The 21,225-nt window shown below is 61.5% G+C and overlaps 1 protein-coding gene and 2 non-coding genes across 13 annotated transcripts in view; 1 reads left to right on the forward strand and 2 right to left on the reverse strand.

The window, feature by feature from the left end:
• DPP9 (dipeptidyl peptidase 9) overlaps nt 1-12,896 on the reverse strand; it is a 43,017-nt gene extending 30,121 nt beyond the window's left edge. For 5 of the 11 annotated variants that reach the window (XM_030298543.1, XM_030298594.1, XM_030298585.1 and 2 more), the window contains exons 1-4: nt 9,379-9,460; nt 7,703-7,893; nt 5,315-5,568; nt 204-316 (exon numbers count right to left, since the gene is read on the reverse strand). In XM_030298543.1, coding sequence (XP_030154403.1) covers nt 204-316; nt 5,315-5,568; nt 7,703-7,770 — 435 coding nt within the window. In that variant the 5' untranslated portion in view covers nt 7,771-7,893; nt 9,379-9,460. Of the gene's footprint in view, nt 1-203; nt 317-5,314; nt 5,569-6,028; nt 6,492-7,702; nt 7,894-9,378; nt 9,470-11,615; nt 11,670-11,786; nt 11,869-11,921; nt 12,085-12,668 lie in introns of those variants that run through there. The other 6 variants (XM_030298552.1, XM_030298559.1, XM_030298565.1 and 3 more) reach the window with 6 other exon arrangements.
• A 200-nt stretch (nt 12,897-13,096) lies between these two features.
• On the forward strand, nt 13,097-13,168 carry TRNAG-UCC. The gene has a single exon. It is a non-coding gene; the product is annotated as a tRNA-Gly (tRNA).
• A 196-nt stretch (nt 13,169-13,364) lies between these two features.
• Nucleotides 13,365-13,437, reverse strand: TRNAV-CAC. Its single transcript has one exon. It is a non-coding gene; the product is annotated as a tRNA-Val (tRNA).
• Between the last annotated feature and the right edge of the window lie 7,788 nt (nt 13,438-21,225).

The following is a 21,225-nucleotide window of genomic DNA, read 5'->3' on the forward strand; positions in this document are numbered from 1 at the left end:
CAAGCCTCCCCTGCAGGAACCAGGTTGGTTCCAAGTCTTTGTGAGGCGTGGAAAAGATACTTCTGGTAAGAGCGCTCATCAGAGCCCGCGCTGGGGCTGGGGCACAGCGGGAAGGGGGGGCCTGCACCTGTCTCCCTCGCCCTGGGCGGGGGTGGGGCGGGGGTGGGGCGGGGGGAGGGGGGCCCAGGGCAGCGCGGGCTCACCTGGAAGTGATCCAGCATCTGCTTCCAAGACAGGAGCAACAGAGCCTCCTTCCGGACCTTCCTGGGGATCTCTGAGTAGAGGAGGGAGTTCTCGCGGCTGCCATAAGGCATCCCTTGGGAAGAAGAGAGAAAAACCAGAATGGGTGACCTTGCCCAGGGCGAGGAGAGGGCCTGGGGCAAGGGCTGGCCTCAGGGCTGACGCTGGCTCCCCGCGGCTGGCTCCCCTCCAACCTCCCCCCCCCCCCCCCGGCCCCGCGCGCAGCCCTCCCCACAGATGCTCCGGCCCCGGGTTCGAGCCCATTAGCAACAGTAATGGGATCTTCCACACCTGAGAGGTTTGGACAGACGCCTTGTGCTAAGGTACCGAAGGACTAGCACGCAAGAGAACAAAAGGGGTCGGGGAAACCCAGCTCTCAACAGGTGAGGCTCGGGGCTCGGGTGTCTGTTCCCGTCAAAGGCTTCTGCGGAGGCCAAGGATCGATCCAGGGTCAGAGAAAGAGCAAACGTAGGAAGGGAGCCGGGAAACGTGCACCCCACCAGCACCCCTCCCCTCGGCTCCGCTGGGCCCCGCCGGCCCCCACCCGCTCGACACCAGGAGCGCCTGGGTGGTGACAGCCACAGTCGCCCCCAGATGCCCCCACTGATCTAATCTGAGCCTGTCTGCAAGAGGACAGTAGCCGCCTGGTGAGGACTCCGTGTGGACGAAACGAGCCGGACGCAGAAGGCGCGTCACGCGGTGTCCCCGATGGGTCGCTCGGAGGGACGTGGGCTACTTCGCCAGTGAAGTCGCTGTTTCTCGTGTTCTTGCCCCTTGGCTGCGTCCTACCGTCAAAGGGGCGGTCGTGTTCTTAGTGGCAAACGAAGCAACAGCCTCTCTTCCAACCCGCAGCGTCTTCAAGTCAACGCATGACGGCGGGGCTGTCGTTCACGGGCTAACAACGCCGGGCCCCTCTCGGTCCCGTGCTCTCCAGGGGGAACACTCCACGTGGCGGTGGCGGCCTCTTCGGGGACCTCCTCGTACGCGCTCTCGCCTCTACGAGCGGGGGACAGGGAGGCCCCGCGCTCGGCGCCTCTGGGGCCAGAGCCTGACACATAATGTCTGTTCTCGTCACGACTCTCTTTACGGACAGCTGGTTCATGTGGCAATCCACGAGGGCTTTCCATTTCCGATCGACGTGGCACGGGAAGTTCAGTTAGCAACGGAAGAACGTATCTCAAGAGGAAAGGTTTCAAGGGCAACCTTAGGAAGCTCACGCTGAGGAAAACGCAAAGGTGATGCAGACGTGCGCGTGGGCCACACCCACGGTTTCCCGGCCAAGGCCCCTCGACACTGTGCCGTCTGCCTCTCATCCCCAGCTCGAGGCACAGGTGTGACGCCGCCCCCGCCCAGGGCATCCTTCCTTCTCAAGTTCGTGTGACAGGTGGGGACAGACAGATGGGGACAAGAATCTCACGGTGCATGACCCCATTTCCGTGCAACGTCCAGGACAGGCAACCCCAGAGAGACAGGAAGCGGACTCATGGTGGCCAGGAGCCGAAGGCGGGAGGGGAGCGAGAGCTAATGGGTCCAGAGTGTCTGTCTGGGGTGACGGAAACGTTCTGGAATTAGACGGTGGGGTTGCACAACGCTGTGAGTGCACTAAAAGCCAGAGGCGCCCACCTTTAGAAGGGCAAGTTTTAGGCTCTGTGGATTACACCCCGTTAAGAAGAGCCGCGCGGGAGCCGTGTGGAGGGCCGGGAGGAAGCAGCCGGCAGCCCGAGCTCCGGACCCCTGTCCTCGGGGCCCACCGGGAGAGCCAGAGGCCTCCCAACAGGAAGTCAACAGAAGGGCCTTGCCAAGGACATCGGAGCCACCTCCTCCGCCCAGCGCATTAATAAGTGACGGCACCAAATGGCACAGAGCAGCACATTCCCTGCGGCGCCCTGGCACCTGTGACGGTGATGTCACACGCTGGGCGTGTAAGCCCGGGGTCTGATTTCTGCTGCCCCTGCCCCTCCCCTGCCTCCCCCCTTGCCAGCTCCACCCCACCTCTGGGGACAGCACCCCAGCCCCCAAAATCCATCGGGGTGGCAGGTGGCCCAGATGTGCACAAGCACCATCTTCGGGCACTGTGGCCTCAGGAGCCAGCGTGATGGGCATGTGACCCGCACTGGGCCCGGGCTCTCCTCTAGGTCACGAGGACACAAGAGGCCCCCTCCCCCTGCTGAGGGACTCGCAGAGTGGTCACGGGCCCTGCGTCGTCCTCTGTCCTACAGGAGACGCCCACCTACAGGGGACAAGCCGACCAACCCACGCGGAGCCGGAGAAGCTGCGGTCTGAGCCCTGGAACCTGACTGCCACCATCGTCGGCCACGGAAGCCGGCACATTCCCTCCTCTGCTGATTTTCTTCGCGCTGGACTCCTCCATCGTGTGCATCCGACACAGCCCTCCCTGAGGCCCTGGTGACGGTGAGGTCGGCGCTCCCTCGGGGGGGAGGGGCTCCCAGGGGAAGCACGCTGGCATGGCCGTCGGAGGCCCCTTCTGTTCCATCCGCAAACACGGCTGGCTGCAGCGTTCCTGGGGCCAGACCAGCACAATGACCTATCATGAAAGTACTCGGGGGCTCCAGGGGGGCGTGCCCCAAGAACCTGGACACGAAGTGAGCTTCGCGGCACCCCGAAGATACTGAGTGATGCAGACGGATGACCTCAAAGGTGAGCTACGTCACCCTAAAAGAGTAGGATGGCTCGGAGATGTCCGGGGAAGGTTCTGGGGTCTCCACCAAGTCCACAGTCCTTGTCTAGGGCTGTCTGTCCCCTACCCGCCATGGTGGCAGGCATCCTACGGACTGCAGGGAGCCACTCACCCCAGCCCCAGACACATGCACGGGCCGCAGACGAGACATCTGACCTACGTCGAACCGACCTAGTTCCCGCTCCCAGAAATTCCGAGAGCTCGTCCATTTGTGCGGGTGGCTGGAACCTGAGATGGGTCACCCTGGGCGCGTGGCGGTGGAAGGCAGGTGTCCAGTGGGGGCAGATGTGTGGAGTAGAGCGTGTGCGGGGCAGACGCCTGGGACCCTCGCAGCTCCTGGTTCCCAGGGCCACGGCCTGAGGCCCGGGGTGGGGGCTCCCTGGCACACCCGAGTCCTTCCTGTGAGGTGCCCTTGGTGGTTCAAACCAGCTCAGGGGGTTTCCATCCCTTTCGGCAGCTCTGCAGTTGGCTGAACAGTGGCCCCCAAATGCTCAGGTCCTGATCCCCAGACCCTGTGAGTTCGTCACCTTCTGCGGCAAGAGGGAACCTGCAGAGGGGATTCAGTTAAGGGTCTGGAGTTGCGGAGAAGCCTGGATTACCCGGGTGGGCCCTGAATGGAATCACGTGCCCTCATAAGGGAGACCGAGGCAGCCTTCAGACACAAGGCAGAGGAGGAGGCCCCGTGCCCCGGCGGCCACACCTGAACTCGGAAGAGGCAAGGAACGGGTCCTCCCCCACAGCCTCTGCAGGAAGCGTAGTGAGGCCTGCAGACACCTTGACTTTGGCCCGGAGAAACGGATTTCGGACTTCTGGTCTCCAGAACCGCGACAGAATACATTTCTGTTTGTTTTAAGCCACCGAGTCAGCGGTGATTTGCGACAGCGGGAGCCCCACGAAACTCATACACGTATCCGGCCCAGGACGGCAGCCTGACCTTGAGTCGGCGAGGAAAACCGAGCTGGGGGCCACGGCACCGCGGGGAAGAGAGAAGCAGCGGCTGCCACAGTCCACGTGTCCCGGCCACCTCTGACCCCGAGAGCCATGCCCCCTGAATGACCGTCGCCCGAAGCACGCCCAATCCTCGTCTCTCCCAGGCCCGAGCTGGCATCCCTTCTCTGTAAAGGGCCACGCGGTGCAGATTTTCAGCGGCGGCGGGGGGCACACGGCTTCTGCTGCAACTACGCTCGGGAGCGGCCGCGGAGGGGACAGAGACGAACGGGGGCGGCTGAGGCCCAGCAGAACCAGATCTCCAAAACAGACGGTGGTCGCTTGCTGAGCTCTGTTCCCGATCCCTCCTCTTCCAATCCCGTGCTCACCAAACCACCAACGTGCTTTCCACACACGTCTGTCTCTACGGAGGGGTGCTGCACCGAGTCTGCGGAGGGCAGAGCCACCCGGCGTCCAGTTGCCGCCGTGGCCCTCGGCGGGGGTCAGCCGCAGGCAGAGGACGCCCCTCGCTGACCGGTGCGTGCCACCCCTCACGCCAACGCTGACCGAGGGCCCGGCCGGGGCCAGCATCATCCCGGAGGGGCCGTGGGTCCTCAGAGGACGGTCAGGCCCTGAATGTCGAGTCGCGGGCCGAGGCTGAACACCTGCCCCGGGTCACCAATCGTGGGCCGTTGCTGCTTCCACAGGGACACGCCCGGCCCTCTTGCCGCAGGGGCCCCGCGAGACCTTCGGGCAAAGCAAGGCAACGTCCGCTTGCTCAGTAGAAACTCGCTGCCCACCTGCCAGGAGCCAGGCCTGCGTGAGGCCCCACCGGTTCCCCCACAGGCCCTCCCGGGGCCGGCAGGGAACACAAACCCACGAACGGCCGCCGGGGATGCAGACGGCGCTGCCCCCGAGGCACGTGGCGCAGAAGGAAGCGACGAGCAGGTAACGTGCTTATCCAGGCGTCTGGGGCGAGGACCGCGATCGTGTGACAAGCCGCTTGTGTCGTTTATCCCCGGGCGCACTCAAAGAGCCTTCCCACGCGTGGGCCCACGGCGCGCACCCACGGGAGTTACTGGTGACTCCGATGGCCAGGAGCCGCTCACTGGCCTGGCCCGGCCCGGCCTGGGGGGCTGGGAAACGACTCAGGGGCAGGCCCAGCCACCCTGGTTCTGGAGACGATCGCGGCGGCTCAGGGCCACATCCAAGGCCCAGCCACGGCACGGCTGCAACCCAACGGGGCAGGGCCGCCCTCTGCTCCACTCACCTGCACACCCGCCCCCCCCCCACCTCCCCCCGCGGCACCCTTGCGCCAGACCGCTGCTGCAAACGGAAGTCACCGTGGGTGGCACGGCCTCATGGGACACCTGCCCAGGGCCAGGCCCTTCTTTTTGGACCTCCTAACCGATAGGACCGGCTGGGCCTGAGGGCGCCTGGAGGGCTCACCCAGGTAGTAGAGGCGGTGGGAGTGGGGGCCCGACTCGTCTGTCTTCTGCACGAACTGGAAGTCGTGTGGAGCCTTGTTGACGATGAGGCCCGAGTTCTTGCGGCTGCCGTGGATGATGTTCCGGAGCCCGTCCCACGAGTGTTTCTGCACCTGGAAGCGGGAGGCCGGGTCCTCCGTCCCGACCGCGTCACCCCGCTCAGACGCTGGCGCCCCAGTGGCCATCCTCTCTGTCCCCTCAGAATTCAGCGACAAGCTGTAAGGGGGAGGGGACAGCGGGGAGACGATGAGAAGGGAGGATGACGCCCGTGTGTCACTGACAAGCTGCCCCCTCGTCAGACGCTCCTGAACCCTCCCCCGACGAGCCCCCCGCAACTGTCCCAGCCCCCCTAAATATGTCCCAAATGCGTCGTTCTATTTCTTTCGAACACCACACACAAATGCTTCCGAGATCCAAGCCGCTGCCACCTGTGTGCCGAATGACCCCAACATCTCGCTAACGGACCCAACACATCCACCGCAGATCTGACCCCATCGCTTAAATGTCTTCCTTGCTTTTCCACAGTCCTGGGGGTAAAAACCAGTCCTTGTCACGGCCTTCAAGGCTCTCTGTCCTCTGACCCCCGCCAGCCCCTCGAACCTCATCCCCCTTTTATCAGTTGCCCAGCCAAACTGGCCTTCCGTTGGCTCTTCAAACAGGCCACACTCCTTCCCACCTTTGCACGTGCTTCCTTCTGCCTGAAACACTTTTCCCCTCTCTCCGCTTGACTAACGTCCAATCAGATCTCAGTGTAAGTATCTGTCGGGTCCTCAGAAACCTTCCATGACCATCTGTACCGAAGCCGGTCTCTCCATTAGGCGCGTCAGCGACTAATGTCCCCTGCCCTCAGAGCACTGGCACAAGGGTTGTCTGTTGATCGCCTGTCCCGTTCATGGCAGTGGCCCCAGAACCTCAGGAGGCCCCTGGCTCCCAGGACGCATTCCACAGAGGGCCGTGTGGAATGATTATCTTGCATTAAGCCCTCGGGGAGACACGCTCGCTCACACGCAAAGAACTGAGCGTAAAGAATTAATCGGCACAGCTCGTCCCCCGTGCCATCCAGCCTGGGGTCCAGCAGGGGAAACTCGTGCCTCACGGGACAGGCTCAGAGAGACAAGCAGCTGTGCACAGACGGTGCGAGAACCCCAGCAGAGAGAACGGACGCCCCTCGGGACAGCCCGCCCCACCCCTCCCCCGCTCCCTGAGCAGCTGCGGCCGAGGCCCCGTCCCTCCCTTCTCGCAAATATTTGCTTTAGGGAAATCTAAACATAGCCACAGTGACCCGGTTCCGGAAGAGCCGGGCTGTCTGGCGTGGCCGCCAAGGTGAGCGGGGCGGCCTCCCTCTCCTCCGTGGGCATCGGACGGCCTAAGGTCTCGCTGAATGCCGGGCCTCCTTGTGCTCTGGGATTAGCGGCTTTGCTCCGGGATTAGGGGCTTTGCTTTACAGGCGGAGCCCGGGCTTCACTGGTCAAAAGTGGGAGTTGTTACTGCTACACAGGGACAGGGACAGGGACAGCCCAGGCCGAGGGCTTCAGAGAAGCACCAGGCAGAGCTGTGCCCACCTTCACACGGTGCCCTCCAATTCCCAGAAGGGCCTGCCCCTTCACAGCAAGACACCCCCCCGAGTCCCCATACGGGAGGAAGGACCCCTGTCTCCTGCTTCGAGGGGCAAGAGGAGACGCTTCTGAGCATGGCCTCCGTGGGCCGATTTTCAGAGTTCCCTTTCCACCCCGACCCTGTATCAGACGAGGGCCAGAAAAGCCTCCCTGACTCCCATCCTACTGGACCCAGCCAGGGCTCGGGGGGCTCGGGGGGCACGGCAAGCAGGCGGTTCCTGCTCCCCAGCCACAAAGAGTACCCCCGGTTCACAACTTCCTACGATGGCTTTGAAGACACGGATCACAGGCCATCAGGGCTTTCGGGACCCTCGGGGCAAATGAACCCAAGCCAGAAAAGACGGGAGGCCCAGTGAGGCTCACGTGCAGCATGTCCTGGCCCGCCCCCAGAGCTGTGGTTTACCTCCACGGGCGGCGCTGGGCACGGGCAGTGTCAGGCAGGGGCTGGGGCCAGGACGGGCGGAGCGCTCCGGAACCCACATGGCCCCGAGCGCTGCTGACAACCAGCCCAGAAAACCAGGCCAGGGGACTCCTCCGACCGGCCCAGCTCCCACCCCCACCCCCCCACCCCCCCCAGAAACTGCGGCCACCGTTCAGGCCTTGCTCACGGCAGCAAAACCGATCACAACCTCCAGGGTTCCCAAAGGGGACCCCATAAGCTGAGAGCCGGGCAGAAACACTCACAGAATCATGTGGCTTATTTCCATAGCAAGGAACAATAAAAATGATCTTGCCTCCGATCACTGCAGAGAGCCCAAGGAGCAAAAATGTGATCCAGGAGATGAGAAATGAAATGAAACATCGGGAGAAACTTCTAGGAATCTTCTAGATGTGGCCAGGCGGTCTGAGCTCCCAGACAGGCCAAGGCTTGGTGCTATGACTTGGTCCTCCACTCACCTCTCTCTTCCCCAGAAGTGCAGAGAGACTGCAGAGGAGGCGGGGGAAGGGGAGGAACAGGTGAACCAAGTGCCCCGCTTCCCATCCTAGGCCAGCCTGAGCTCCTCCAGTCAAGGGTTTACACAGCTGGGGAAACGGAAGCGGATTCCAAGCCACTTGGGCCGGGTCCACCTACGCTTTCCTTCTGCCAGTCAGCAGGATGCCTCGCGGACCACGAGGCCACCGGCAGGCGGCTCGGGCCCTCCGGTGCCATCACCGTCAAGGCCCCACGGGAGGTCTGCGGCCTGTGAACCGGTGCTCCGAGAGCCAGGACCACCGCCCCGCGGGGCATCCGCCAGAGACCCAAGCGGGGCCCGTGACGAGGGCAGCGGGCAGAAGGAAGAAGGAACTGCGGATTCTCGGTGCCGGCTGCAGGTCTGGGAGCATTTGGGCAACCGCAGAGAGAGAAGGCGGGCAGGGAGGCAGGCGCCGGGGAGGTGACGGGGGGGGGGGGGGCCTGCCGTGCTCCGGGGAGGAAATGCCTGAGCGGCCCTCAGGACACTCGCCGTGGCCCCGTGGGGCGGGGGCTCCCGGGAAACAGCGGGCCGTGCTCTGCCCTCCAAGGCCTGCCTCCGGCACCGTGCGGGCCTCCCACTGTCACGACCGGCCGGCGCAGACTCAGTTTGCAGCCCACGCCGTGGCCGCCGGGGACCTAACGCACGTGAGAAGGGGCACTCGGGTCTCCGTCACCAGCCGACCTGCTGATGCATTTCCCCACCGGACAGCGGAGCCCGCGTCCGGGGAGCGAAGCAGACTGCTCAACGTCACCCGTCTTCCAGGAGCTCTTTAGTGCCCTTCCTGCCCGCCCGGTCGCTCCCACCGGCTAAAAGCAAACGAAGCCACGGGGGCTAGAAGCCCACTCGCCGGAGGGCTTCCTGTGGCCTCCGCCTCGTGCACGGCCCCAGACGTGAGGCTCACCAAGTGCCCCGGGGCCTCACGTGGACGATTATGATTACTCCTCACCGTGACCCTGACAGGTGACTTCTGGGGCCAGCCCCATCTGGGAGGCTGCAAAGCAGGCTCAGAGGGATCAAATGACCCGCCCGATATCAGAGATCACCCGAGTCTGACGGACCCCGAACCCACATTCTAACCTCCGGACCAACGGTTCTCAGCCGGGCCGGATCCTGCCCCAGGGGACACTGGGTGATGTCTGGGGACATCTGTGGTTGTCACGTAGGGGTGCTCCTAGCATCGAGGGGCTGGCGGCCAGGGGCCTGCTCCACCCCCCACGGCGCCCAGGACGCCCCCAAAGAGAATGGCTTGGCCCCACGTGAGCAGTCCCGAGGCTGAGAAACCCTGCTCTCGCCTACACTGCCACCTCACGCGGAACAGCCAGAACAGAGTCCCGGGGCAGAAGGGTAGGGGGAGGCAGGGGGAGGCAGGGGTCTTCCCAGACCCAGGACATCATCGGAAACTTGGGAACCTCAACGACACCCCCAGCGGTCAGGGCTCCCGCGGCCACACCCCTTACCTTCTCCAACCTTCCGTGTGGTCGTGATCCAGGCGGAGCTTCTTAACCTTCCGCATTAACCACTCGGCTGACCTCAGGAGGGCGGGGCAGCCTGCGGGCAGAGAGACCCCCGGGAGGTCTGGGAGTGCCCGCTCTCGGCCCTCCTCGCCTGCCCACCGCTCTAGGCAGCCCTCCGTTACTCTGGGGACACCCAATGCCAAGGGCGTTCTGAAGAGGCTCTGCCCGGAAATTCGAGAGGGTGCCCGGCATTTGCCAGAAACCAGCATCCTTTTTGTCGTGCAGAAGTCCCCGAGAAGACGGCAGTCTCAAATGACGCCAAAGACGCCACCCCCGGTGCTCACCAGAAACCCAACAGTCCCAGGGTCCCCACTGTGGCCACACTCTGATGGCCTTCCTGACCTCCCCTTCTCGCCCCTGACCGTGATCTCCAACCACACTGGCCTTACTCTCCCCGACACACACCGACTCCTTCCCACCCCAGGGCCTTTGCGCTTGCCGGTCCCACGGCCCAGGGGCCCTTCCCTGCCTTCTGTTGGACTCGCCCCTCTTCTCCTTCACGCCCCGGTCTCACCTCTGCAGAGGTCTTTCCGGACCCCCAATCCAAAGTCACCGCTCTGTCACCCCCACACAGCATCCTGTCCTTCCATACAGAGCTAAGTCTGGGGTAGTGGCTCTCAAAGGGGAGGACTCTGCCCCCCCTCCCCAGAGAATGACTGGGGACAGCCGTGGTTGTCACAACTGGGGGTGCTCCTGGCACTGAGTGTGCCGAGGCAGAGAAACTCTGCATTCTTAATTTGGGGGGGCAGTGGAGTAAGATCCTCAGGCCCACACGAGACACTCGAATAAATCCCTGATGGGTCAGACTGTACAAACCACGGTGACCCCAGCGTCTGTGAGTGACCTCCCCTCTCCCTCAGTTCACAAATGTAAATGGTGCAACGTCCCAGGACCTCAGGAGCCCAAATGATTACGGAATACAGAGTCTCTTCGGGGCCAACGGCATCCCGTCACCCAGCGGGTCTCAACCAGGGTCAATTGTGCCCCCACGAGCCATTTTTGGTCATCACGGCTGGGAGACGGGCCCCCGGCACGCAGACCGGAGGCTGCTAATCAAACCACAAAGCACAGGACGCTCGCCTCCACCCCCACCGCGAAGAGTGACGTGGCCCCAAACATCCCCAGTGCTGAGGCTGAGAACCCCTGCTCTGGGTGAGGGGACACCCTTCCCCGGGATGTCACTCCAGAGGGGCAGGCTTACACCCGTCCTGTTCCATGCCTGGCACACACAGGGTTTTCGGTAGAGTTAACGAGTCCCGGTCCTCCCTTGAACGCTGTCTGAAGTCAAAGGGAGCCCTGCTTTGGTCAGCACCCGAACACCCTTGTGATGAGCCAGGCCCCAGGTGGCTGGGCGGGTGCCGAGAGGCTTCAAGAAAAGGGAAGCAGGGGCCCCTGGGTGGCTCAGTCAGTTGAGCGTCCCACTTCGGCTCAGGTCACCATCTGGCAGCTCGAGAGTTCGAGCCCTGCTTCGGGCTCGCTGCTGTCCAGCCTGTCAGCGCAGAGCCCCCCACCCCCACCCCCCTGCCCTTCCCTCCCCCGCTTGCACTCTCCCAGAAATAAATAAATATTTGAGAAAAAGAAAGCAGCGCCTGGTCACAGCACCGAGGCCGTGGGCGAGCCCTGGCCTCACTCTTAGTCCTGTGGTGAAAAGAGGGGTCGCTGTGGTCAGAGAGATGGGTTCAAATCCTGACTCTACAACGTTTGGTCTCCGTGACCTTGAGAAACCACTCAACCCCTCCGCTAAGTCAAATTAGGTTGAGTGTAACCTCTCGGTTACATTGTGTTTCAGTTTCCGCAGCTGTGAGATGGGGCCACGGTACCTGCGTGGAGGGCTGCTGTGACAATTAAGTGCTCAAATAAAACACCAGATGCGACGGAACCTACGTCACAGCCAATACTATCACCTAGACAAGTTACTGACCATCGGGCGGCGGGCGGGATTGCACCGACGCCCCCCTAAGAGCCAGGATCCCCACCAAAGGCTGACTGAGGGCCAGGCGCTGGGCTCCCCGTGGGGAGGATGCAGCCACGCCCCCCCCCCCCACCAGCGGCGCGAGGGCAGTGACCCCGGAGTTGCAGAAAACCACTTCCTGCAGATGTCTATATCCTGGACCACGCAAATGAATCCCGCCAGCCCACACGCCAGCCGCCACCGTCACCCCACGGCCGGCACCACTGACCTTCTAAAGGGTCCAGAAAGCCTCCATTCCAGCCGCAGGCGTGGGATACAGACCCTGATGGAACAAGCATGCCGTTAGTGCAGCAGGTCAGCGGAGAGCCTGGCCAAAACAGCCCGTTCTCCTTCCCCTCGAGAGTCCTGCCCCCCCCCCCCCCAGCCCCATTCTCTCTACCTGGACAGATCCTAGAGCCACCTCACCGCCCTGCAATGCCGCCTGCGTGCCCTGAACTGCACCGGGGAGGAAAGACCTCCCCCCTCTGGCCCAGTCCTCCCGGGAACCAGCCAGGGACTCGACCACAGTGCACACCTCCAGGGCTTTAGTCCAAGCTCCTGGAAAGCACGCTGGTTCTTGTCACTGAGGCAAGTGACTTCCTCCCGGTGGGGGGGGCGGGGGGGGGAGAACGACGGCGGCGGGGGAAAACGGAACGAGCGGGGCCCTTCTGACGGCTCGGCGGCAGCGTGGATGGGGAAGTGTCAAGACTGGTCTAGAGCCCGGTGGGAAGCAGGTGGGCGGCTGGACAGGGCCGGAAGGGAGGCTGAGAAGGGGCTGGAACCTGTGGGGGTGTGGATTAGGGGAAGCCAAGCGCCCGGGGAGGGGTGAGTGGGTGGGGGCAGGAAGCAGGTCCGGGAGGCGGCCTCTGCTCTCGGACGGGGCGCATGTGTTTGCACGGGGAGGGGACCTCCAGGGCCTGCAGGGAAGGAGCGCCGTCGTGGGAGCGGCCGCTCCCGGAAGGGACCGGAGCCAGGTGGCTTGGGCAGCGACGGGACGAGAGGGGAGGCCGGGCCGAGCGAGGCTGAGAGGTGGCCCGGCCACCGGAGGGAGCAGAAGGGGAAGAAGGGCCGAGGAGGGCCCGGGGCGGAAGGGAAACCGAGGCGGGGGCCGTTGGAACCGGGAGTGTGGCCAAAGGCAGGGCCGGGGCGCGGGGAGGCCGGGGCGGAGGGCGCCCGAGAGGCCGGCCAATGGCGGGTCCGGGGCCAGGGCTGAGGTGGGGCCGGTCAATGGCGGGCTCGGGGTCGCGGCCGAGGCGGGACGGGGCGCGCAGGCGCTGCTCACCGGGCTCGGGGCAGGCGCGGAGCGGCGGCCGGGCTGGGAAGGGCGTCCCGGGGCCGGAGGCGCCTCACGCTAGAGGCTCCATGCCCGGGACTGCGGCCCCGGAAGTGGCGGGCGCGGGGGACAGCGGCGGCGGCGGACACGGGGGAGCCGGTGGCTCGGGCCCCTTTGACCCGGAAGTTGAGCGGCCCAGGCGGCGCCCTACGATTGGCCGCCGCCCGGACGGTACCAAGGTGGCTGCGATCCTGGGGGGGGGACGCGCCCGCACAGTCCCTGGCGGCCAGAGGCTTGGAATTTCCCTCGGCAGCATCTTCCGGCGCGGGGAGCTGGAGGGGACCTTGGAGAGAGGCGCCCCTGTGCGACTTGGTATCGCCCAGCCCGACCGATGGGGCTTCTACTAATGGCGCTCAGAGAAAGCGGTGTTTGCCGGAGCGTTGGTGGTATAGTGGTTAGCATAGCTGCCTTCCAAGCAGTTGACCCGGGTTCGATTCCCGGCCAACGCAGGCGACGCTGTTGTTTTTCATCCCCCCGCCCCATGGCCGGTTGAAACGTCCTTTATAAAAAAAAAAAAAAAAAAATTGCCGAATTAAAGTTTTTCGTACCTTGCAATGACTTTAAAAGCGACGGGAGAAATTTAAAAACCTCGCCCCGGTGACCCTGGACTAGGGTTTACCTGCCGTCCTACGCTGAGAAAACGCGTGTTTCCGCCCGGGATCGAACCGGGGACCTTTCGCGTGTGAGGCGAACGTGATAACCGCTACACTACGGAAACTGGCGAGAGGCGGGTTTTCTGGGACGCCTATACAGCCTGCTTTTGCGGGGATTCCCGCGCTTCCGGCCCGCGCCCCGCGGAAGGGAGGAGGGGCCGGGGGCGGGGGCCGGTTGGGGGGGGTCTCGGAGGAGCGCGCTTCCCCCTCCCCACCCCCCCAGACCAGGATTAGAGCGAGGAGAGCGAGGCAGTGGCCTCAGGTGCAGACATGAAGGGGATGCCAGAAAACGCAACAATCAAGACAAATGGATATTTTCGGGCAACACACCAAAATACTCCTGTTACTGGCAATAGAATTCCGTAACGAACAATGTATCAAAACCGTACGTGGAGACAGGTTTCGGCAGTGCCCTGCCCAACCGCAGTGGAGTCTGAGGCAGGAGCAAGAATGTGCATTTTTTAGTGGCTATCCCCCCCCCCCGCCCGAGTATCCTCAAGAAAATATTGAAACTTAAAGTGTATGACAAGTCAATTCAAAACATTAAGAACTTTATGGTAATGTTCCTCTCCTGCGCTTAACGGAAACAAACACATCAATACTTTCAACATCTGCTTCTGCGGGAAAATTAACCGAGGAACAGCATGTGAAACACCCGTTGACGGGACGCACGTCGTTCCTTATGCCCCAGAGCCCCCTGGGGCCCGGCAGACCACTGTCACGGCCATGTATCATGAAGACCTAGACTCCCTTCCTACTGCTGCTGGGACAAAGTGCCACGGACGGTGGCAGAGTCTGTGGGCAGCCTGGCCAGACTCAGACATTGCTCCGTCCACCGCCTCCTCCACTGAGCTGGAGGCAGCTCCTTCCTTCCAGATGCTCACGCGGAACCTGGGAGCTGCCCTGGGCTCTTTTCTCCCCCACCCACGTCCAATCACCCAGCACATCCGATTAGCGCTGCTTTCAAACACGCCCAAAATCTGATCACTTCTTCCCCACCCGACGGCCATCGCGCTGGTCCGCCCCATCGCCACAGTCCTGTACCTGTGTCCCTCTGCCCCTTGCCAAGCCTCCTGCTCTCCCCGCCCCCCCCCCAGTCCGTCCTCCCCGCAGTGGCCACCAGAGGGTGCCTGTAAGCACCGAGTCAGGGCCCACCCTCCTCTCTAGGCAGCCCTCCAGGGCTCCCATCTCCCAGAGGCAGAAGCCCGAGTCCTTCCCATAATCCTCAAGGCCCGGCTTGACCTGTGGCAGTCCCCTCCCTGCCCTCATGTCTAACCTTTCTCACGCTCCCTCACTCCGCTCCAGCCAAACAGGCCTCCTCGCTCCTTGCGCCTCCAACTGCCAGGCAGAGCCCTGCCCCAGGACCTTTGCACGGGCTGTGACCTCTGGTTTCTCCCAGGTATTTTTTCGGGCTCATTATCTCTCCTCCTGCGATTCTTGATTTCAATGTTACCTTCTCAGAGGAGGCTTCCCTGCGCCCCTCCCGCCTTGGCATCCACAAATTCAGTTTCCACCGTTGCACCGTGCTCTTTCAAAGGCTTATCAGTCTCTGAAACGATCCCATTTGTGGATTTGTTTTCTCGTCTCTCTTCTGTCTCCTCCCCTAGACTGCGGCCTCCTCCCCCAGTGCACAGTTTGCCTCTTTGTTTGCCTTCTGTTTCTCCAGTAACCGTTTCTTGAAATTACGGAGAGCTGGCCGGAGGAGAAAAGGCCTGGGCGCGGGAACGAAGCAATACAGGTGGGCTTCCTGGTGGAGGGGGAGTAGCTCAGAAAACATGTTGTCTCCCTGTGAACCCCGTCAAGCCCTGAGAGCTCGTTCACCCGCCAAACGAAACAACAAAAACTCCCTTCAAAGGAGTACTTGGGTCGTTCAGACGCACTTGGGGGCGCTTGTTTGCCAGTGAGGTCCTGCCAGCGATCCTTGGGGGGGGGGGGTCCACCATCTGAGAGAGGCGCCTTGGCTGAAAAGGACGATACCTCCGTCCCTCCAGCAGGTGTCAGCAGGAGCGCGACCACCGGGCGTCCCGCAGGGTCCCCGGCCTCCCAACACCACCCCTCCCGCTGCCCACACCACCCTCCCTTCCAGCCCTGCTCTGAGCCCCAGACCTCAGCGTCTCAAAGTCAGACGCTCCGCTCCCCCCAATACGCACCCCAGCACTTGCAAGAGTGTCCCTGTCCCCAAGCTGGCCGCCTCAGCAGATGGGATTGGTGGCCACTTGCTGGATTGTTCTAGCAGGTGGCTAGCCATTCTTGGAGTTGGAGGGAGGAAGCAGAAAGAGAAAAGAGAGAAAGAAGGGAAGCGTACAGGGATTCAGTGTTTCCAGGCTGGGAAATATCTGTTGCAAAGGCTAGCTGCCTCGGATCCCTTGGGGGGTCAGAGAATAACACGCATCGAGTAGCGGAATACGTGCTGGGAAACATTCTAAGGAGATGTCGCACTTCATTTATTAAAAAAAAAAATTTACAAATGTTTTATTATTTATTTTTGGGACAGAGACAGAGCGTGAGTGGGGAAGGGGCAGAGAGAGAGGGACACACAATCTGAAACAGGCTCCAGGCTTCTGAGCTGTCAGCACAGAGCCTGACGTGGGGCTCGAACTCACAAACCGTGAGATCACGACCTGAGCCAAGATCGGACGCTTAACCGACTGAGCCACCCAGGTGCCCCGGAAATGTCACTCTTTATTATTTATTTTTTTATTTTTCTGTCTTTTCCCGGTTCACTTTTATTTGGGGGGGTTCTTTTTTTTTACTTTTTTTTTTTTTTAATTTACATCCAAGTGAGTTAGCATATTGCGCAATAATGATTTCAGGAGTAGATCCCAGTGATTCGTCCCCTACATATGACACCCAATGCTCATGCCAACACGTGTCCTCCTCGATGCCCCTCGTCCATGTAGCCCACCCCCCTGCCCACGACCCCTCCAGCAGCCCTCAGTGTGTTCTCCATATTTAAGAGTCTCTTCTGTTTTGGCCCCCTCCCTGTTTTTATATGATTTTTTGTTTCCCTTCCCTGATGTTCATCTGTTTTGTATCTTAAAGTCCTCATATGAGTGAAGTCATGTGATATTTTCCTCTAATTTCACTTAGCATAATACCCTCCAGTTCCATCCACGTAGCTGCAAATGGCAAGCTTTCATTCTTTTTGATTGCCGAGTAATACCGCATTGTGTATACAGACCACGTTTTCTTTATCCATTCATCCGTCGATGGACATTTGGGCTCTTTCCACACTTTGGCTATTGTCGATAGGGCTGCTATAAACATAGGGGTGCAAGTGTCCCTTCGAAACAGCACACCCGTATCCCGTGGATAAATGCCTCGTAGTGCAATGGCTGGGTCGTAGGGTAGTTCTGTTTCTAATTTTTTGAGGAACCTCCATACTGTTTTCCAGAGTGGCTGCACCAGTTTGCATTCCCAGGAAATGTCACACTTTAAACTCACTTGGTCTACCCAATAATCCCATGATATGGGCACGATCAGCAGCAGCAGCCCCCTTTTAATGGTGAGGCAACCAAGGCACAGAGGGGTTAAGTAACTCGCCCAAGGTCACACAGCGTACAGTAACGAGAGTGGAGATCTGAAGCCGGGTGGTCTGGCTCCAAAGTCCTCGGCACAAGACTAGCTAGGCTGCCTTCTCCACAGATGAAGTTCAAGGTAATCAACGTACCTAAAAAGAAAAGGAAAGAAAAGCCCATTGGCTCTGAACCAGCCATTAGAAGACCCGCCCTGGACCTTATCAGGGTCATGAGCATATTAAGACATAGTGGTCTGGGGGCGCCTGGGTGGCTCAGTCGGTTAAGCGTCCGACTCTTGATTTGGGCTCAGGTCATGATCTCACGGTTTGTGGGTTCGAGCCCCAAGTCAGGCTCTGCGTTGACAGTGTGGAGCCTGCTTGGGATTCTCCCTCTCCCCCCCCTCCCGCACACCCCCCCCCCACTCACTCTCTCTCTCTCAGAAACAAATAAACTTTCAAAAAATAAATAAAAACACTAAATAAGATCCTTCGGATAGAACTGATCTTCTCCGTGAGCCGGCACTTTTTCGGTGAAAAACCAGTTAAAAATAACGACAGTTCCCTACTAGTCAACCAACTAGTTAAATAGTGATGGTTAAGGTGCCAGGTCTTGAGCTAGGTGGTTTTTGGTTTGTTTGTTTTTTTTTTTAACATTTATTTATTTTTGAGACAGAGAGAGAGCATGAACGGGGAGGGGCAGAGAGAGAGGGAGACACAGCATCTGAAGCAGGCTCCAGGGTCCGAGCTGTCAGCACAGAGCCCGACGCAGGGCTCGAACTCACGGACTGTGAGATCATGACCTGAGCTGAAGTCGGTTGCTTAACCGACAGAGCCACCCAGGCGCCCCCAGAGCTCACATTTCTAAACCTCTCCACAGTGAACCCAGCCAGTAGAGAAATCGGTCACAAATGATGGCAAAGTAGGCGTGTTAGGGCTGCAGGAATGGGAAGGAAAGAGGCGGGAGCCCTGAGTGGCTGGCGAGGGGGAGTCTGGGTCACTCGCCTGGCTGAGCCGGTCCCCGCTGCCTCCTCCCTTCCCTCGCTGCCCCTCAACCCCCTCCATCTCGAGGCCACCGCATTGTTCGGGGATATTCTTAGCTCTGCACCATCAAAGCAGCACAGTCTGAGGGCTAAACGTAGGGAGAGATGGACGTCAGAGGGGGAGCGATTGGGACACTGGTCTGTCTCCCCCACACCCCCCGCCCCCTCGAAGCGGCTGGAATTTCCCCAGGACTGGGTTTCTCGCTCATTCTCTCGCGGTTGTGGGTAGCCTGGCAAATTCGGCCTCACCGTGCGGCACTGGGCACGTGGCTTTCTCTCCCTGAGCCTCGGCCTCCTCGTCTGTGAAATGGGTATGATAACAGTGCTCTCTCCTGGAGGGTGATGGTGGGGGGCGGATGACATAAACCAAGGGCAAGCCACGGAACTTGGCACAGAGTAGGTGCTCCGTTACCCGGTTCCTCCGCTGCGCGGTCTCCGGGTCCAGCTCGCCGCTGGAGGGTCACGTAACAAATAAACGGCACTGAGGCTCCAACAGCCAAGTACGGCTCGTCCGCGGCCCCTGGTGATACTGGGCAAGCCGGGTCCTGCCCTGACCTCGGTTCGCTCATCTGAAAAACGGGGGTCACAACAGCACCCGCCTCCTGAGCGCTAAATAAATAGGCAGCGAGGGGCGCCTGGGGGGCTCGGTCGGTTAAGCGTCCGACTCCGGCTCAGGTCATGATCTCACGGTTCATGATTTCGAGCCCCGCGTCGGATTCTGTGTCTCCCTCGCTCTCTTCCTCCTCCACTCCCTCTCTCTCTTTCAAAAATAAATAAACATTAAAAAAGTTTTCAAAAGATAAATAAAGGGGCCGCGATGCTGGGAAGGGCGTCCCCCATCAGGCAGCTGGCCTGAAACAGGCCTGTGGGGCCGAGGCCTTTCTCTTTCCCTCTTCTTCAGCCGGCCCCTTCCCCCACTGGCCTGTCCCCCTTCAGGCAGGGACACAAGGCCCCTGTCCGCTCTCCCCGCTTGCCATTTCCACTCTTCCCCAGCACGGCCCATGTGCCTCAGCCTTTGCTCTGCCCACGGTATGCACAGCCCCGTGGTGTTCAGCAAAGACATTAATTCCACGAACGATCTGACTCCCTTCTAGAAACTTCTCTCCCGTGCGGAAGTAAGGCCCCACGTGCTCAAGAACGCATTGCGATGGCTCCAAACCGACTGCAAGGTCCCACAGTCTGGTTGTTACACACACACGCCCTGGGGCCAGGCGGCCTCCGCCTCGACACCCGCTGACTTGCTCTGCAACAGCCGCTAAGCTACTGTCCCTCTCTGTGCTTCAGGTGCTCACTTGTGAAGCCTGGTTGGCGGGAAGGGTTTAATGAGTTAATCCTCATAAAAAGTAGGTTTGCCGATCGTTAGTTTCGATCTGATGGGCAGCCTGACTGGGCCCTGCGAGCCCAGATGCCTGGTGGGGCCTCCCTGCGTTCTCTCTGGAACTTTCCTGTCTGCTCCCTTGTTCGCTCCCGGGCCCTGCCCTCGCCTGTGTGAACCGAGGAACCCTGCATGGAATTCTCTCCCCACCCCCTTCCCCGAGCCAGCCAGCTCTTTCTGCAAGACCCTGACCTGCCTGGAACGCCCCCCCCCAAAAAAAAAAAAAAACCGGGGTGCAGTAAAGAGAGAGGGAAAGGAAGGCAGGGCGATCAGAAGGAGGGATGGCACCGGTTGGTGTCTCCAGGACATTGGGGAGGGGGTCCGTTTGAGAGGGGACACAGGGGGGCACCAGTTCTGGGGGTCCAACGCAGCAAGCTGTCCCTGGATGGCAAAACTGAGGCACGCCCGGCCTTTCCTGCCCTCTGCTGGCCGAGGGGGGGGGGGAGGGAGGCCCGGAGCCGAGAGGGGAGCTGGGCGAAGGGGAGGGGGCAACTGAGGGGGGCGGCCGAGACAAAGCAGGATGGGGGTCTGTGCGACAGCAGCCCGGCCTTAAGGACAGCGGGCTCCGCGCATTGGCATTGTCTCCGGAGCGGGCACAGGGCTGGGGGAGGGGGCGGTGCGCCCCCCCCCCCGACAATGGAGCCCCCCCCCCCAAGCCAGCCAGGCTGGGGGAGCTGCGGCCCCGCCCACCTTGCGGCAGAGGGCGGGGCCGAGGGGGGGGGTGGCTGAGCGCCAATGAATTCAGCTCCACGAAAGCCAGTTAAAGCCTGCAGGGGGCCCAACGGGAGACCCGGAGGCGGGGGGGGGGGAGGGGGCCCCCACGTGAGCCAGGCTGGGGGGGGGGGCCTTGGAGAGAGACCTGCGTGGGGGCATCGCAGGAGGGGTGAAGCGCTCCCTTCCCCCGGCTGCGCACACCAAACTCCTGATTAGGAAGACGGAAGCCATCGAGCCCCAGGAGGGTGACAGGGCCCCTGGGGCATAAAACGTGGAGGGACAGCCTGGGAAGCACCCCCTCACCCCTGCCCTTTGCCCCCCCCCGGAGAATGCTGAACAGGAGGCCGGATTTCCTTGGTCAACAAGGGTCAGCTGGTCCACCCCTTGGCCAGCCACGGCTCAAGGGGTCCACTCCTTCAAGACCCTGGCAGGGAAAAGCAGGCCTTGCCTCCAGGAAGCCTTCCAGGAATGCTGCAGGCCCTTCTCTGGCGCCCTCCCCTCTTGTCTGTCCCCCCTCTGCCTCCCCGCCCCTAGGAACCTCCTCCCCCTCCCTGAGCCCCACCTCTGAGACTTCCTTCCCTTCTCTGAGCCACACTCAGACTCCCCCCCCTCCACTCTCTGAGCCCCCTTTCCCTGTCTGAGCCCTTCTCCTCTCTAAACCTTCCTCCTCCTCCGGAGACCCCTTAGCTCTCTGTCCCTGGGACCTGGGGCTTGAAGTCTCAGCTGGGCCTGGCTTGAGGGGCTCCAGGATTCTTGCCCAGCCAGGTTTCTGGGATGGGGGAGGGGCCTTCCAACCACCCCCCCCCCTTCTCAGCAGCAGAGCAGGGGGCTGTGAGTCTACAGTCAATATTTTGGGGGTGACATGGGGCGGGGGCCGCAGTTTGAGAGCACTCTGTGGCTGTCAGCCGTGGGGGGTACACCTGGGGATTCAGTGCGTGGAGGTGGAGGGCATGGCTTGTGAATGAGCGTGTGCGAGCCCACTCACAGGGGCCACCGTCTACACACACACACACACACACACACACACACACACACGGATGCGCGCGTGCGCTTTTGCCCACAGGAAGGAGGCTAAGGAGACCCAGAGACAGAGACTCGATGACAAGAGACAGATTTGGGGAAGGGCTGGGACCACACACCTGGGTAACGAGAAGCAGCCCTGGGAGCATTTAGAGGCGGGGCATTCCTGGAGCCGAGAACAGCAAGT

Source organism: Lynx canadensis, chromosome A2 (genome assembly GCF_007474595.2).
Source record: "Lynx canadensis isolate LIC74 chromosome A2, mLynCan4.pri.v2, whole genome shotgun sequence".
NCBI classification, from domain to species: Eukaryota; Metazoa; Chordata; class Mammalia; order Carnivora; family Felidae; genus Lynx; species Lynx canadensis.